At 55.0% G+C, this 16,451-nt stretch overlaps 7 protein-coding genes across 7 annotated transcripts; 3 read left to right on the top strand and 4 right to left on the bottom strand.

Moving 5' to 3' along the window:
* Positions 1–592: 592 nt before the first annotated feature.
* On the top strand, positions 593–1,508 carry PG997_006284 (uncharacterized protein; the record flags this gene model as incomplete). The annotated part of the gene is made up of 2 exons (XM_066810599.1): positions 593–993; positions 1,064–1,508. The coding sequence occupies 2 exons, from the start codon at positions 593–595 to the stop codon at positions 1,506–1,508; spliced, it is 846 nt and encodes a 281-aa protein (XP_066669522.1).
* A 1,911-nt stretch (positions 1,509–3,419) lies between these two features.
* On the bottom strand, positions 3,420–4,432 carry PG997_006283 (ribosomal protein S7 domain-containing protein; the record flags this gene model as incomplete). The annotated part of the gene is made up of 2 exons (XM_066810598.1): positions 3,420–3,872; positions 3,971–4,432. Coding segments are annotated over 2 exons (915 nt in total), but the record flags the coding sequence as incomplete, so codon positions are not given.
* Positions 4,433–5,156: 724 nt separating this feature from the next.
* Positions 5,157–5,931, top strand: PG997_006282 (Peroxisomal membrane protein PMP27; the record flags this gene model as incomplete). Its single annotated transcript, XM_066810597.1, has 2 exons — positions 5,157–5,701; positions 5,769–5,931. 2 exons carry the CDS (start codon positions 5,157–5,159, stop codon positions 5,929–5,931), a joined length of 708 nt encoding a protein of 235 aa, XP_066669520.1.
* A 1,062-nt stretch (positions 5,932–6,993) lies between these two features.
* Positions 6,994–8,541, top strand: PG997_006281 (carboxylesterase; the record flags this gene model as incomplete). The annotated part of the gene is made up of 3 exons (XM_066810596.1): positions 6,994–7,179; positions 7,212–7,385; positions 7,417–8,541. The coding sequence occupies 3 exons, from the start codon at positions 6,994–6,996 to the stop codon at positions 8,539–8,541; spliced, it is 1,485 nt and encodes a 494-aa protein (XP_066669519.1).
* Positions 8,542–8,732: 191 nt separating this feature from the next.
* On the bottom strand, positions 8,733–10,473 carry PG997_006280 (uncharacterized protein; the record flags this gene model as incomplete). The annotated part of the gene is made up of 5 exons (XM_066810595.1): positions 8,733–8,783; positions 8,907–9,296; positions 9,402–9,666; positions 9,744–10,149; positions 10,296–10,473. 5 exons carry the CDS (start codon positions 10,471–10,473, stop codon positions 8,733–8,735), a joined length of 1,290 nt encoding a protein of 429 aa, XP_066669518.1.
* A 587-nt stretch (positions 10,474–11,060) lies between these two features.
* Positions 11,061–12,180, bottom strand: PG997_006279 (uncharacterized protein; the record flags this gene model as incomplete). The annotated part of the gene is made up of 2 exons (XM_066810594.1): positions 11,061–11,388; positions 11,462–12,180. 2 exons carry the CDS (start codon positions 12,178–12,180, stop codon positions 11,061–11,063), a joined length of 1,047 nt encoding a protein of 348 aa, XP_066669517.1.
* A 1,033-nt stretch (positions 12,181–13,213) lies between these two features.
* Positions 13,214–15,016, bottom strand: PG997_006278 (uncharacterized protein; the record flags this gene model as incomplete). The annotated part of the gene is given in 4 exon segments (XM_066810593.1): positions 13,214–13,221; positions 13,278–13,436; positions 13,454–14,796; positions 14,871–15,016. The coding sequence occupies 4 exon segments, from the start codon at positions 15,014–15,016 to the stop codon at positions 13,214–13,216; spliced, it is 1,656 nt and encodes a 551-aa protein (XP_066669516.1).
* Positions 15,017–16,451: the final 1,435 nt, after the last annotated feature.

Here is a 16,451-nt window from a genome sequence, read left to right as displayed (position 1 = left end):
TCCGCAAATCCGCAATCCGCCCGGTGTCCGCCGCCGCCCACTTTCGCCTGCCTGGCCTGCCTGGTCTTGGACCCATCTTGATTCAGGCGCTGCACTCACTGGCTTAATAAACGATAGTCTCGCAGCTCTCTCTCGCTCGATCCCTCTTTCAGCAGACCTTCAGTTCCCAACAGCCGAGCCCAGTGGAGAGACGACTTTCCTTTTGACCATACATTTAATACCATCCCTCATTCCCCCGTACTAGTGGACTTTGGGTGACTCTTCTGCCCATCAGCCCATCAACCCATTCACGGCGAATCCAGCCCAACACATACATACCTCCAGTGCTTATACCTTTCCCGACCGAAGGGTTCCCGATTGCTTTTGCTCAGATCTTATCTTATCATCCACCCGCACTTCCGATCAAGATCAGAAGCAAGCCAGAGATTCGTCATCGCTTGCCCCTCGTTGTCCACGTTCATAACTGCCGCGGTCCCCGACGACATCTGCCTGGCCTGCACCCACACACGCACCCGACGGCTTGGCTTTCACTGCAAGCCAGCGCCCGCAAACCGCCGCACTAGATAAAAGCAAACACATCCTTTCAGACGCCATGGCTTCGGACCACACAACCACATCGTCCTCAGCAGACTCCCCGTCCTCACCAACAGCCAACATGTCGCTAGAGAACTACCATTTCCCCACGAGCCGCCTGCAGACGGGCCACATCGAGCCCGGCAAGACGCCCTTGGTCCTTGTCGCCTGCGGCAGCTTCTCGCCCATCACCTTCCTACACCTGCGCATGTTTTCGCTTGCGCACGACTATGTCAAGAGCAACACAAACTTCACCGTCATCGGTACTTACCTTTCGCCTGTCGGCGATGCCTACAAGAAGGTCGGGCTGGCTCCTGCCCACCACCGCCTACGCATGGCAGAATTGGCTCTCCAGACGAGGACACAGACCACCGATTACCTGATGGTGGACCCCTGGGAGGCTATGCACTCCGAATACATGTGAGTTGATCTGCCATATACTGCCAATCATACGTTGGCCAGCTACTGACTCGGCATTGGTGGATAAAAGGCCCACTGCCAAGGTATTAGATCACTTCGAGCATGAAGTCAACAACGTCCTCGGCGGTGTTGAGAACAGCGACGGCGAGAAACAGCCCGTTTGCGTTGCTCTGTTGGCGGGCGCAGACTTGATCCAGACCATGAGCACCCCGGGCGTATGGAGCCAAGACGATCTTGCCCATATTCTGGGCAAGTACGGCGCCTTTGTTATCGAGCGTGCCGGTACCGACATGCAAGAGGCTATGGGAACTCTGAAGGAGTGGGAGGACAACATCTATTCCATACCCCAGGTTGTCCCCAATGAGGTCTCGTCGACAAAGATTAGACTGCTATCTAAGCGCCGCATGAACATCGACTACCTCGTGCCCACTGCTGTGGTCGACTACATTAAGGAGCATGGCCTGTACCAAGATGAGGATGGTAATGCCACCGCCAATCTGAAGGACAAGGCATGAGAAGACTTGCAACAGCAATAGCAAGGAGACATACCCGGTTGCTTCGCTCGATTCGAGCCGCAGAAGATTCCCCAGCCACCATGGCTGATTTGTGCTTCTGCGTGGATTAGAAGGTCCCAACTTGATTTGGCGTTTCGGAGGAGAGTTTCCTTCCAGTGAGCTGCATCTTGTTCGCGCGAACAATGGCCGGCCGCTCAACAAGCCAGAGCCGTGGAATTTATGACGAAAAGACCAAAGTCAGATGTTTGTTGGAAAGCGAACGAGACGATGCTTACCTATGGGGAAACACCAAGGCCACGGAGGGATGAGGTGCGTTGATTCGCAATCGGAGTCACATGCGCACACAAAGTTACAGCTGTATTTTCTCTAAATCCTACAGCGGGGATAGAGATGGTATGGGACAGCGGATTTGTGTAGCAGTTCTTGTAGTTTTACTTTGACCTTATCCCGGCTTTTTGACACCCCCCTTTTGCCCGCATGCAGTCTGCGGAAGAACCTTACAGCATTAGCCACAGCGTTACACCAAAGCGATGCTATACGAGATCATTGGATCATGAACCTTACATATGGACTTTTGTTACATCAATGCCACAAGGTATTCTGACTATGCAATGAACGAAGTGAGCGACCAGGGATATATCATTCGTTATGCCTTCTTTGGCCCGTGAATAGTGCGAAAGTTGCCCGACATTGCTGAAAAGGGGCTGTGTCTGGTAGAACCAGCATACCCCCTGAATCGGCAATGGAAAGTCTATAAACGCGGGGGCGGTGGGCTCACGAGAACAGGCTGGCGCCAGAGCTCAGCCTTCGGAGTACGCACATACGTCAAATGGTCTATTAAGGCATTCCTGCTCACGGCATTTCGGAGGTTTGCAATATATTTGCCAGTGAGTAAGTAGCCTCCCCTCTTTACCAATAAAAGGCGGAAGATACCGTATAGCTACAGCCACGACTAGTTCGCTACCATATACTGGGTGTATGGATGTATCAGGGTTCTGTTGCCTGCTGCTCGGAGGCCAGGCATGGTATTGCTAGTACTCATGCTGTCAAACTGACTTGTTTGGCCATGTGAACAACAATAAATCAATGCATATATACGTCTCAACAGATATACATTCGATTTGGGCTGTGTAAACGTCCTCGTTTGTTCGACGTTCGGATTTGAAAAAGGGGCAGCTCGGTATGGAAAAACCGGAGGCGAAGTTTCTAACGCTTGACTCGTATTGTTAGAATGACTAGACATTGTCAAGCCGACAGCCTGGTTCTTCGATATTCGCGCCAAGGTGCCTTTTGCCTCCTAAAGCGGACTTGGCAGTGCGATGGGTTGCCTCGACATTGTTTTTGTTCCTGATTTGGTGCTCACTGAAGATGTACTAGAAAAGAAGTTGTTGAGATGCCTTTAGTTTCTAACGTTGAACTAAAAGTGAATGCCATTTGCTACTGGCAACTTTCAGGGGTTCAATAATAAATGGGTTTTGTATATTCGTATGTTCTCGGCTTGGCTAACTTTTTGATAGGTTCTTCCTGCCTCGTAGCGATTTTGCGTTCGTGAGCCACGCCTTCACTGGCCTCAATTCCATACCATGTGGCGCGTCAGCCAGGAAAGAAAGAGTACACCTCGCCTGTCTAATGCTGAGACGTTTCATCGGACCTCAACATCTAGTCGGAACGAAGCTTCACCAAGTCTCCGCCGGATCACGGGATTTGATACTGTGTACTTGTAATCTTTGTGTGTATTTTGGTCGAAGCCCTGGCCTCAGCTGTCTAGATGCTCCGAGATCCCAAATGCTGCTGATATGAGTACAAGAGTAGGTAGGTATGTACATCGTGCCTAAATCCTACACCATTCCGAATGCGCTGGTGAACGTGGTTTTCCATGAGTTTTTTATTTATACAGCCAACACAGCAAGTTTACTTTCTCCGCTTGGCCAGCAGGGCCGGGTGGTTCAAGTTCGCTCGTGCAGCAGTACCCAGCTTGTGCACGTTCTGCCGCCTATCCCACACGGTCGATCGGCCCTCTATGACTGAGATAATCTCCTCCGCCACTCTGTGCGCGAACATGGCACGTCCACTGCCCTTTGACTTCTTCTTGTTCACGGCGTCCAGAATCCACATGACGGCCACACGTCTTCGTTGCCGGGCGGCCATGGGCTCGGGAAGCTCGAGCGCGTTACCGCCACCGGCCATACCCTTCATGTTCCGGACCCGCAGGAGCGGTGCCACACTGTCGATGGCCAGAGTAAGATAGAGTACCGGGTTCAACGGAAGTGTGTGGGCCGGTGGCGCGCCCGGAAGAAGCGGCCGAAGAGGAGACACCTTTGGTGCCGATGATGTGCGGAGGAAGTTGAGGATCAAGGACATGTCCTATAAGGGGAAAAAACATATGTTAGCCTCTCGCTCTTTTGAATTATCCTTCGGCAGCTAGCAATGGCTTTGTTCTAGAACAGTAATGGTATCCTTACCCTTTGGGCTTTGCTGAGCTTGCCGTCCCGCATGAGCAGCTTGGTAACCTGGTCTATCACCTCAGGGTATCGCTTCTGCAAGTGATCGTTCTTTCCAGGCAACTCATCCAGCTTGCCGAACTTCAGGCCCACGTCCTCGTCGTACAAGTCCTCGCCCGCCGCCACCTGCTCCAGCTTCGCAATGGCGTCGGCGTTCAGCCAATTGGGCGCAAACTGCTCCGGAGGCGGGATTGTGTATGGTTTTTCGACCGAGGATTGTCCGGCCATCGAGGGAGGCAGCGCGCCGTCCGAGCCCGACGGGGGATCTCTCGAGGTGGTGTTGTCGGCCAGTCCCCGCCGGGCGATGTGGAAGGGAGCGGCGGTTTTCCGTTCTGCATGCTGAAGGATTGACCGTGTGCGGAGGGTGAGGGAGCGGCATGCCCCCAGGGACTCAGCTTGGAAGCCATCTCGTCTCCCAATGCGGTCTTATGGCATTGGCTGCGAGAAAGGTCTCGATATTCGATTTCCGGGTCGTGGAGCTGTACCAGCACAGACACATCAAATGCGCGATGCAACAAATTGTTCGAGGTACCGTCGGAGATCGGGCAGGTTGTTCCGCAATTGGCGGTTGACGGGGGCTGTCGGTGATATGCACAAAACGAGCAGTGACACATAGCGGGGGCTTATCTAAGACACGCAGCTCGGTTGGGCCAGCAGAATGGGCCAGCAGAATGGGCCAGCAGAAGGGGGCCACAGCGGCAGAGCCAGAGGCAGAGTGTGGCCCAGATGCCAGAGTCAGCCCAAGCACGATCCGTCTAACACTTGCCGCTTGGTTTCAATACCTCGGTGGACCTCGGCATGTGCTTGCAATCAGTCCAGCGTCAGATGGTTTTGGCCGGGTTGTCGATTAACGACCAGTCAATGTCAATACTTAGCTGAAAGGCAAAGGAGTTGGAGTTGTCTCATGAAAATGACGATCTCAACCAAGTAAAGAAGCGAGCCACCTACATCCAATCTGCTCATGCGTTTCCGACTTCACTTATCCCTATTTTAATCAAACCCGACTTTGTATTTTCTAGACTTCCTCCATCAAAACGTCATTGGCGCCATCCCGAGCATCTCATACAGCGCCCCATCAACCCAGGTAGACCTCCCTTCGCGACGACTCCTTGATTGATTGATTCGACCCAGCCACCCACCGCCCAAGATGGTCGCCGACGCCCTCATCTACCACCCCTCGGTGTCGCACTACCTCAAGTTCGTCGCGACGACGGCGGGCCGCGACAAGGTCCTGCGCACGCTGCAGTACTTCTCGCGCTTCTACGCGTGGTACCTGCTGCGCACCAACGGGACCAAGGGGGAGATCGCGCCCTTTGACGCCATCAAGAAGCAGTTCGGGCTCGCGCGCAAGCTGATGCGCGTCGGCAAGAACGTCGAGCACTTCAAGGCCGCCGCCACCGCCGCCGACGCCAAGGCCACCATGGACCCCGTCCTCCGCTACGCCGCCGTCGGCCGCCAGCTCGGCTACGCCGGCTACCTCACCTTCGACGCCGCCACCGTCCTCGACTCCCTCGGCGTCCGCAAGTGGCAGGGCGCCCCGCGCGCGCAGCGCGAGGCCTACCGCTTCTGGGCCATGGGCCTCATGTGCAGCGTCGTCGCCCAGTTCTACACCCTGTACCGCCTGCGCGAGCGCGAGGCCAAGGTGGACAAGAAGGAGGGCGAGGGTGTCGTTGAGGCCAAGCGCATTGCCATGTAAGTCTTCGCCCGCTCTGTTCGTTCGTTGAGGTTGAGACGCCGTACTGATTAACTCTTGCAATAGTGAGCGAAACACCAGCCAGCTTCAGCTTCTCTCCGACCTGTGCGATTTGGCCATCCCTACCTCTGCTCTGGCATGGACTAGCTTCGACGACGGATTTGTAGGCTTGGCCGGTACTGTCAGCAGTTTGATTGGTGCCTACACCCAATGGAAGAAGACAGCTTGATCGATATCTCGTCCTTGATCTGGAGATGATTTCCATTAAGAAGAGTGATGGGCTATACGATCACTACGATTGCTAGGGGTTTGTTCTTGGGGGCTTCACTGCAACCCAATGTCGCGGAACATGAGGGCACGAAGAGTTTCTTGCTGTCATTGTTCACAGTTATGCGGTATGTACTAGTAGATGATTACAGCGAGGTCAGAATCCTGTTGCAAGCCTCCGTACTCGAAGTCAAGGCTTGCTTCAGGTCTGAAGGGACAAGGGAGCCAATGAATTTTGATTCTTGTTTAATTTGGATGCATTCGTTGCGATGGATGACTTAATTGATACCTCAATTACTCATCGTCCTACTCCTTGAAACATGTATGCGTGAGCACGCTGCGACGAGCTCCTCCATATGGAGCTCTACTTCCATTCAGTATTGACTTAAACATCTGCGGTGATCTGCACTCATCCCACCCTCGTCCTTTGAGGGGTTTAAGATGAGCTTGCTGGCAAAGTCGGTCACGATGCGAACTGGCCCGCCAAAAGTACCGGCATTATCTCCGTGGTTTTGTGGATCAGCATGGGGTATGGGGATAAATATTCACGAGAAAACCAGTACATACCCCCAGCCTCCGGCGCAACCTCACGATAACAATCGAAGCAGCAAATGCGTTCAGTCCTCACAATGGATCAGTCTAAAGCATCGGTGACAGATATGAAGGCATACAGTGAATGATGATGCATTATTGTAACAGCGACAGGATTGGGGAAGCACTATCAGCTTCCGTACGACAGGATCACGAAGGCAGGATGGGGGTGAGTGTTACTATTAGTCAAGCAGTGGATCGCGGGTCTTAGGAACCCCGCAAGACACCATTGGCTGGTTGTATATTCACCTATACTGGAACTGGCCACTTCCGGTGTGGAAGCCGATGTCTGTCTGGTGATTGGAAAATGGGGTAACGGCTAGACAGACATCATGGCATTGTATATGAGCTACGGCCCCTCTTGGATTTTACTCGACTTGCCCCAGGCTTTAACTTGAGAAGGTCTGGCAGATCATTGGATGTGACTGTGACGATGATCGGTTCGGTTTTGTCAACCCTCACCCTCGCGGGTCTCGCCTGGGCGTCTACAGACTCTTCCCCATATTTAGGTCTACATGATCCTCGTTTGACTGTCCAGACCAGGACTGGCACGTTTGTTGGAGACTATAACGATACCTATCCGGATGTCAGACAGTTCAAATACATCCCGTATGCCAAGGTATGTGTTTTCGTGTTCCTTCCACAGCCCAGAGCACTGACATACGTGGACTTAAGCCTCCGGTTGGTCCCTTGAGATGGGCATCACCGGAGCGTCTCGATGACTCCAGCGAGGTGGTTGACAGCACCACCTACGGGCCCTCGTGCGCCCAATACGTGTCGGCGATCCCGGCAGTATGGGGTTTGAACATCACAGGCAACCTGATCGTGAAGTACTTGACGGGGAGGCGGCGACCAGACCGGCGGCGTCAACATCCCGACGCAGCTACCGTCCCAATGGGTCCACCGCTCGCAGCGGCACATCGTCGTGACGACCAACTACCGCGTCAACATCTTCGGCAACCCGCACGCCCGCGGGCTTGACGGAAACGGCAACTTCGGCCGCCAGGACCAGCGTGCCGCCGTCGAGTGGGTGGCCGAGAACATCGCGGCCTTTGGGGGCGACCCGGAGCGCATGACGCTCTGGGGCCAGTCGGCCGGCGCCATCGCCGCCGACGAGTACTTGTTCGCGTTCCCCGAGGACCCGCTCGTGCGCGCGGCCATTACGAGCTCCGGGTCCGCGCTGATCAGCAGCTTCGGGAGCCGCGACCACGAGGGCGCCAACTTCACCTTCGTGGCCAAGGCGTTGGGCTGCGACTTTGGCGACGCCAATGAGAAAAAGGAGCTCGAATGTATGCGCCGCGTCTCCTTCCAGCGCATCAGCAACTTCGTCGGCCAGTACCAGGACAACTCGACGCTCGTGGACCCGTCGCAGCCGCCCCTGACGTTCAGCAGCCAGCCGGACGAGAAGTGGGTGTTCGCCAACTACACGCAGCGCTATCTCGACGGCAAAGTGGCCAAGATCCCCTCCGTCATCGGCACCACGGCGCGCGAGGGCTCGGCCCTCGCGTACGTGCCCCTGGCGAACTACACCGAGGGCCCCTCGGAGGAGACGGTCGTCAAGGGGACCCTGCGCTTCGTGTGTCCGAGCCACGAGTCGAGCGTGGCGCGCGACGGCCTGGGCCTCGCGACGTACCGCTACCATTGGGCGGGCGACTTCCCCAACCTCGGGCCCGTGCCGTGGCTCGGCGCGTACCACTACTCGGACTTGTACATGGTATTTGGGTCGTACGGCATCGCGCCCGGCGAGATCCCGCCGCTTGAGGTCGAGACGTCGGAGGTGATGCAAGACTACTTCCTCGACTTCGTCACGGACCCGGAGTCGCTGGCAGGCAAGGGATGGCCAGAATACCACGCAGGCGCCGCGGAGGGTGGGAGACTGGCGCAGTTCGGTGCGCACGGGAAGGCGGTTGAGTTCGTCACTGGGGACTCGGTCGAAGGGGCCTGCCATATTCCTGAGGTAGAATACAACACCAGGCCGTGAACAGGTTCCATGGGCGAAACCCCTGTGGTTAATACAATGTATAGTAGATATGCTTTCAGCACTGAAACATCTAAAGCCCGTACAGTCCGCGACATAAATAATAACGGTATCTCAGAAACCCTCCGATCTGCATTCCGCTCAAAAGAAAGATGCCACACAGCGCTGCCCAAACAAGCCCCATCTCTGATGAACTAAGCCTTTGCTCTATGGGCCAAGGCCTGAAGAAGGCGTCTGTAATGAAGCTGTAACAGGCTCGTGTCAGTCAGCTGGTATCATTCCATACAACAAGGCCAAGAACCCAGGCATCGTAAGATGGATTAGGGTTAGGGTTAGGGTTATCCAAAACAACGTGAACTCAAACTTACACTGTCGGCGGCTGCGCCCAGCGCATGGACGCCCGTCAGCTTGAGGAACCAGCCGGGCTGGATCTTCTCGACGAACAAGCTGGCGTCCTCGTCCTTCACGTCGGGGTTCAGCAGGATCTTCTTGGGGAACGCGGGATTCACCGTCGCGGGGCGGCCGATGCCGATCAGGTCGCAACCCCCGCCGGCCAGCGCGGCTTCCATGCCTGCGCGCGACCGGAAGCCGCCTGTGACCATCAGCGGTACGTCGTTGCCGATCTCGCTGCGGACCGCGCTCGCGAACTCGAGGAAGAAGGCCTCGCGGGCTTTGGTGCGCTCCGACTTCTGGGGCTGCTTCTCGGCGCAGTCGTCAGCGGGAACGGCAGTGGCGGTTTCGGCTGTGCCTGTGCTCATCTAATCGCAGTTTTTGTGTTAGATTTGTACCGACCGTATCGCATTTACGCGCGCTGACCGCGGGAAAAGATAAGAAGAAAGCAGCAGAGTAGTCAAGCGACTTACAAGGGGATTCTCGTACGTGCCCCCGCTGACCTCGACAAAGTCGACGCCCGCCTCGGCGATGAGCCGAAGCTGCTCCAGGCAGGCCTTCAGCTCCTCAGGCGACTGGTGGTCCGCCGAGTTGAGCTTGATGCCGATGCAGAACCCCGAAGGCACCGCGGCGCGCATGGCCTGGATGATCTCGACGACGATCTTGGCGCGCGCGGCGGGCGAGCCGCCGTAGGCGTCGGTGCGCTTGTTGGACTTCTCGGAGAGGAACTGCGCGAGCCTGGGAGACGGGTTGGGGTTTGGTTAGTTTGCCTTCCTTTGTTCGTTCCCGAAGGAAGGGAGGGGAAAGCTACTTACAGGTAGCCATGCGCAGCATGAATCTCCGCCCCCGCAAACCCAGCCTCAGCCGCCAACTTCGTCGTCTCCGCGAAGCGACCCACAACATGCCGGATCTCATCGACGGTCATCTCGCGCGGCGTGCCAAAGACGAGGGCGCCCATGAGGCGGGCCAGCAATCCCGAGCCGAAGTCGAGGGGCACGGCGCTGGGCGCAATAGACGGGGCGAAGAGCCCCCGCGAGCCGGCGCCCCGGTGCGACTGGCGGCCCGGGTGATTGATCTGGACGACGGTGGGGGTGGCGCCGTCCGGGTTACACGACAGCGCCCAGCCCTTCCAGACCTCGAGCAGGGCGGCGCGGTCCAGCTCGTGGTTGTAGGCGGCGTTGAGCTTGTCGCCGACATATTGGGTGTCGACGTCGACATTGCCTACATCGTAGCAGTGTTAGTATGCAATCGGCCCGCGGAAAAAGCAATGTTGTTTAATGCAGAATAATAGGCTGTATAGAAGTAGGTAATCAATGTTATACTGGAAGGTAGGTATGGGATGTGCATGTGATGTATGAGGTACGTACCCGTCAGCACTAACCCCCAGCCGCCCCTCGCCCATTCGCTGTAGACGGCATTAGTTGCCTTACTAGGAAGTGCATCCTTGTCAGCCAATCCCTCAGCGAGAGCAGCCTTGGCCAGGCGGTTTAGCAGTGTAAGCCCGCATTTGAGCGTCAGAGGCTTCGCTATAGCCAGGTCGGACATGATGATGATTGTTTGATTGATGGAAACAGTTATTCCGTATGGGCGACAATTTCTGTTCTTACCCTGGCGACAACTACCGAGGTCGTTTCGCGTTTTATAGGGAGGAGACGAGGCGGCTAATGGGCTCGGACACTTTCCCCTGGAACAGCCAATTGCGCCGACTTGTGGGGCGTCTCGAAACATAGCACGCCCTATCACGAGAAAGCGAGGAAGTGCAGCGCTGGCTAGTGTCTTCTACGAGCCAGCCGGTGCAATTAACCATCCGCCGGAGCCTGGAAGTAATTTCTGTTCATCATATTTGGAATTCCCGACGGTTGGACTCATAATGGTAAATAGTAATATTGCCAAGAAACAAGCATAGTATATAGTCTACTCGGTACAAACAAAACATTTGTCATGTTTAGCTAGTTTACATGGTGGGAGAATATGACTCCGATGAGTCGGGATGTCTTCTGGAAGACAGACGGCAGGACACTTCAAACCATGCCGTTTCTCTCTTTAGGCAGAGCGCTTGACGCTTCTGGCCTTTCGCTTTCGGCCTACCGAGAGCAAGTTAGATCGCAGCACTCAACATGTTGATTCTCATATTACTTACACTTGGGCTTGGGCTGGGTGGTGGCAGTAGCAGTGGCCTGAGCCGCTGTTGAGGTGGCCGACTGGGTAGGCTGGGCCGCGACGGAGGTTGCGGGGGCCTTGGTCGAGGTCGCCAGAGTTGTTGGCGCAGCGGAGGAAACGACAGCAGTGCTACTGGCGACAGGCTTGACGATAGCAGTGCTGCTAGCAACGGGCTTGGCAGTAGCAGTGCTGCTGGCAACGGGCTTGGCGGCAGCGGGAGCATCGGCAGAACCGGCGGCGCTACCGGAACCGATGGCGGTGGTCAAGTCGCCGCTCTCAATGTAAACACCGGAGAAGAAGCTAGAAACTCAAGTCAGCAAAAAAGGAACTTCTGCTCAGAAGGCTCTTAGATCGGGGCGGGTTCGCAACTTACATATCCTCGTTCTCGTCGGTGGAGCCGCTTCCGGGCAGCTCCAGCATACCCAGATGCCAGTCGGCACCGTTGCTGGACGTGCTGGCCTTGACGGGCTTCACGACCTGCTTCAGGGCATCGGCACCGGTCGAGTGCCAGAGACCAACGGTGCTGGCGTCGAAGTCGATCTCGTAGGCCACGTTGTGCCAGACGTCAGCGTCCCAGGCCGTGTCCCACTGGGACTTGCTGTCGGCGAACCAGCGCAGGGCCGGGTCCGCGTCGCCGTTGGAGCCGGCCTTCATCTCGGTGAAGTGGCTCTCGAAGAAGGCGATCTGGTGCTCGCGGTTGGCCACGGGGGCGTTGGTCTCGGACCGCTTCATGCTGAAGTGGTAGTAGACCTTGCCCTTGTTGATGGCCGCCTTGGTCTGCGGGATCAGCTCGGTCCGGCGCATGTTCTGCCCGTTCCAGAACGCGCTGTCCGTCAGGCTGATCTTGACGCCCTGCTTGGACGCGCCGTCGGCCGGGTTCTTGAAGTCCGCCGACAGGCCCACGTACTCGGCCGTCTCCCCCTTGCCGTGGATGTAGTACTGGTACTCCCCGACCGGGTTGGAGAAGGACCACTTGTCAAGGTCGGCCGCGGAGGCGTAGTCGTTGAACCGGCCGTCCCAGAGCACATTGCCGGCCGAGACGGCACTGGCAGCGAGCAGGACGGTGCTCGAGATCTGAGAAGCGAACATCATGGTTGTAAAAAAGGGTGGAAAAGAGTGAGTGTGTGAGAGAGACTTGCTCTGCAGAATGAACGACAACAAGCGACTCAGCCGCCGGGATGAAAACGAATGTGTGGGAAGAAGCAAGAAGTGTGAGAGTGCGACGTGGAAGCAGAGTCCCAGAAACACGACCACCTCCAAGTTCTCGCCGTTCTTTTATACGGCAGACATAGTCGTATCATGGCTTCGGACGTTGTAGCCCCACGAGCCGCTGTAATTTGGCAGTTTCAGATACAACCCAGTCGGTTGACAGCGTGGGTGAGGATGGAATGATGAAAAGGATCGTCTGGGTCGACCCGGCCCCTGCAGCCCCTGCAGCCCCTGCTGTCGTCTGATATAAATTGTAGGCGGGTCTCCATAACACATGCAACGGTCCATCTCCACACCAAGCCTCGGATCTTCCCGGGTGAGCAAACGCTCGTCTTGTCCTTGACCCGGCTGCCTGGTTTGCAGACAGGCAGATGCTTGTACTTACCTACATACCAGTCCCTCTCTCCGCCAAGTACTACGACCTCTGCTAGTAGCAAGCAACACCCTACGCTTCTATAATTGAATATACACTTTACAGACTTTCGGGATGTGTGGGACCTATACGCAAGGTGCAGCGTGAGATGAGGCATACGAGGCGCACGCCGAGGCGACTGGGCCGTCAGTTCGGGTCTATAAGCGGTCGTTCGGAGAAAACGGTGATTGCCTTAGTGGCTCTAACCAGCAACAATGTTAGACGGACGGATTAATTATCCCTCTTCCAAGTCGATGGATACCACTTCAACTTCACATTCACATTTCACACTTGCTCTCGAGGGGGCTCCAGAGATTTGACAATCGCCGAATGATGATTGATGATGTTCCCTATATACGAGGAACTTTTGGCCGACTACAGCAATTCGATGCAACGGCTTGGGGCAATGATGAAAATGCAATTCTAGCGATGTCTCCTCCAGATGGCCATTGTCACACAGTGACTGACAAGGGCACCTGTACCGCTGTAACACTCGGGCTGTATCTACAAGACTGCAATGGAGTTAGCACATGGAGGTAAGAACCACTCGAGGATGGGAAAGACTTACTCTGGTAGTTGTAGTGCTTTTGCTGGTTGCCCTTCTTGTTGACGTTCCATTCCTGTCGTCGCTGGGCGTTGTGCTCCACCTTACGGGCACGCTTCTCCGCACGCTTGACTTCCTTCCTCTTCTCGTCCGTCACGCCAGCCATGCCAACACCACCTTGATCTCGGGGATGACTGCACTGCTTCGGCCGCGTTCTTGGCGAGCGACCTGGTTGTCGCCACTGGGCTCGCCGGGCTCCACAGTGCTGCCTTCGAGAGCCAGTCGCTCGGCTCTCTCCTCGGGCGTGGGGTAGTTGTGCAAGTTCTGGCGGTAGTATTTGTTCAAAGACCGGTGGCCTACGGCACGCCCGGAAGGCAGATGCAATGATGTATCGTCATAGAAAATGGCGCGATGTTTATGAGCATGTGAATGCCAGCCATCTGGTTGGTGGTGAGCGCGAGGGTCGTGAGAGGAGTGATGGGGGTGCTTATCAAGTCGCGCATATTGCTGCAAATGCCCCTCAATCGGAACTGAGGTAATATCATCCGAATCGCATGAAGATTCCGAGCTGTCCGTCTCCCAACCTTCTTCAGTTTCTGTGATCTCGTCGCCGTCCTCTCCAACTGCCTTGGCCGATCGTCTGGCTCCGAGCTTGACGCCGCCGGGCTGCTTATCGCCATCGACGGATTCATCGTCAGATTCTTCGTCGTCGGAGTAGGTGCTTCGGAAATCGTAGAATTCTCCAATCTCGAGCTGCTCATCTTCAGTGGTGTAGGGGATCTTGCAATGTCCCTTGTCTCTCATATGCGTCTGTACCGCAAAGGCATTGTTTCTCATCTTGCCACAGTATAAGCACTCGCAGAGCTCGTGGATACGTTCCTGCAGATTCTTGATCAAGCCCTCAAGGTTTACCAGGTACTCCTTCTCAGGTATAAAGCACCCGTGAATTCTCTCCATGTGAGTTACGTTCAGAGGGACGGTTGGTGACTCGTAGTTGCAGAACAAGCACGACTTGAGCGTGACAGTGGGAACAGGAGTCGCTGCAGTAGAAGCAGCATCGTCGGCATTCTCCGACACGTGATGTCTCTCACGCTGTGCTTGGTCAGATGGCTGGGGGTTAGAAGGTCGCTTGACGGGCGATGGTCTCTCGTTGACAGAACGCTCACTGAGCTTGGTCTTCTTCAAGTTCTCGACAACCTCGCTAAACTCATCCTCGGCATCAGAGTCGACATCATCTTTCTCCACAGGCAACGGTTCACCAAGGGAGAAAGTCGAGCTCATGACGGAGCTAGCATCGTCGCCATTCACGCTCGGCCCCTTCCGTTGCATAGCCATCTCTCTTGCCTTGTGCTTTTGACTTCCCAAATGATTCCGGTAAGAGTTCTCGCTAAAGAAGTTCTTCTGGCAAACCTCGCATGGTTGTTGGAAACCGGCCTTGTCAGCTTCGGCGGTAGTGGCAGCCCTGGCTTGCAGGACCTTCTCGGTGAAAACTTCAGAAGAGATGGGAGGCAGAGAAGCGACACGACGCTTCAGGTTGTATCGGCTATGAGAAGATTGGTTAGTCGATGCGACCAGGCCAAAGACAGACAAAGAGAAGAGGATAGCTGTTATACTTACTGCCAATCACTCTTCATGTGACTCTTCTGAGTGTCAGCAAACCTGAAGGCCACCTGACAAGTGTTGCAGGTGTATTGATGAGAGGAAGATGTATCGGGCTTCTCAGCAGGACCGTTTGAAGGCCTGCTCGAAGAGATTGTAGCCATGACTGGTGCCAGGATAGTACAACCACCTAGAATCGGTAGCTGATTCTAATGCGATTGTTATGGTCAATGGTGCAGGAATAGGCGAACTGCAAATCGACTCAACAATCGAGGTGTAGGCACTATGTAGACTCTGGAGACAACCGGACCGGTCGGGCAAGCGCTGATGAGGGATTATCAAGTGCCCGGGTCGCAGTAAAGAATCTGAAATTGAGTGATCGTTTGGTCTGGGGTATGCGACAACAATCGGCGCATGTACGATTGTCGCGGGAGAAGTTGGAGGAAGGTAGGCAGAAGGTGAAAGTCCGCCACCGTTGAAGTGATGATAGTGGACTCGGCAATGCGCTCCTTCTGGCTTCTGTCGCAGTTGCTACAAAATCCCAGATGTTAGTGACGGGGAAGAGCCACGGGCCAGGACAACAAGACTGAAACCTTTCGCTTACCTTTACTTCGACCCTCTAGAGTCCTTTCCTAAAAATAATGAAGTTCGTGAACTCCTTTTGACTGGGCAGGAAAAGGGTAGAAGAAAAAAAAGTCCTGCAAGCAAATCTCCAGGGCATCGGATGGAGGGGTTAATCGTGTGGGTGGCGTTATCTAATAATATGGTGGGGGTTTTGATCGAATCTCCAGTCATCAGGCAAAATTTCAGCAGGTACGTCAGGGCATGCAAAGGCCAGGGCTGAACGCCAAGAAGAAAAACATAGGGAAAAGATGGGGAAAGTCGGTCGGCAGTCAGGCCTGTGAATCGGCGGTGCATTGAATGGATAGTAGATGTAGGTATGTAGCCGCCCGGTAGTATACAGTACACATGTATACCGATGCATATACCCTTGCACTGTCGGCTAAGTTATGACTATGACTCCTACTCCTGCTATTAGTCACTTTGCACATCACTTAATGCAGTATGTACTTGTCCTGAAAAGCAATGGATGTCCAATGTTCTTACTATCACCCAAGTTCTGGACCTCACGTGTGTTGCCATCCCTTTGGGTTCATAGCAGTTGGAGAGGTTCCTGTTTGTCATGCATGCATGCTAGAGATCATGGGCGACAGACTGAGCCCGAGGAAGAGCCCCTGGGTGTCGGGCGCCCCCGGTCTCCCCACAAAGCATCTCAAATGGCATGCACTTCAACGCTCGGGATCTGCTAGCTGGAGTATTTCCCAGTCCAAGGCTCAACCGACTCGTTGCTTCATTGGTATTACCTATTTGGACATGGGCGTGTACCGGCTTCTTCTCGTTAGCTGCATCGCCGACATAGCCATGTCACTGTTGTATACATCGGTATGAATGATGTGAATACATGGTAGGTTAGCAGCACGAAAGCGACATGTCGGAGTACGGTGGCCTGTGAACATGTGCATGGCCAATACCATCACCATTTGATGGAGCTATTCTGGCAAGATGCCAAAAGCTAATGCGATGCGAGATGGGACTTTT

This window comes from Apiospora hydei (assembly GCF_038363865.1).
Source record: "Apiospora hydei strain CBS 114990 chromosome Unknown utg000005l_segment0_segment0, whole genome shotgun sequence".
Classification (NCBI taxonomy): Eukaryota; Fungi; Ascomycota; class Sordariomycetes; order Amphisphaeriales; family Apiosporaceae; genus Apiospora; species Apiospora hydei.
The sequence above is the reverse complement of the archived record's forward strand: the minus strand, read 5'-3'. Positions and strand labels throughout refer to the sequence as shown.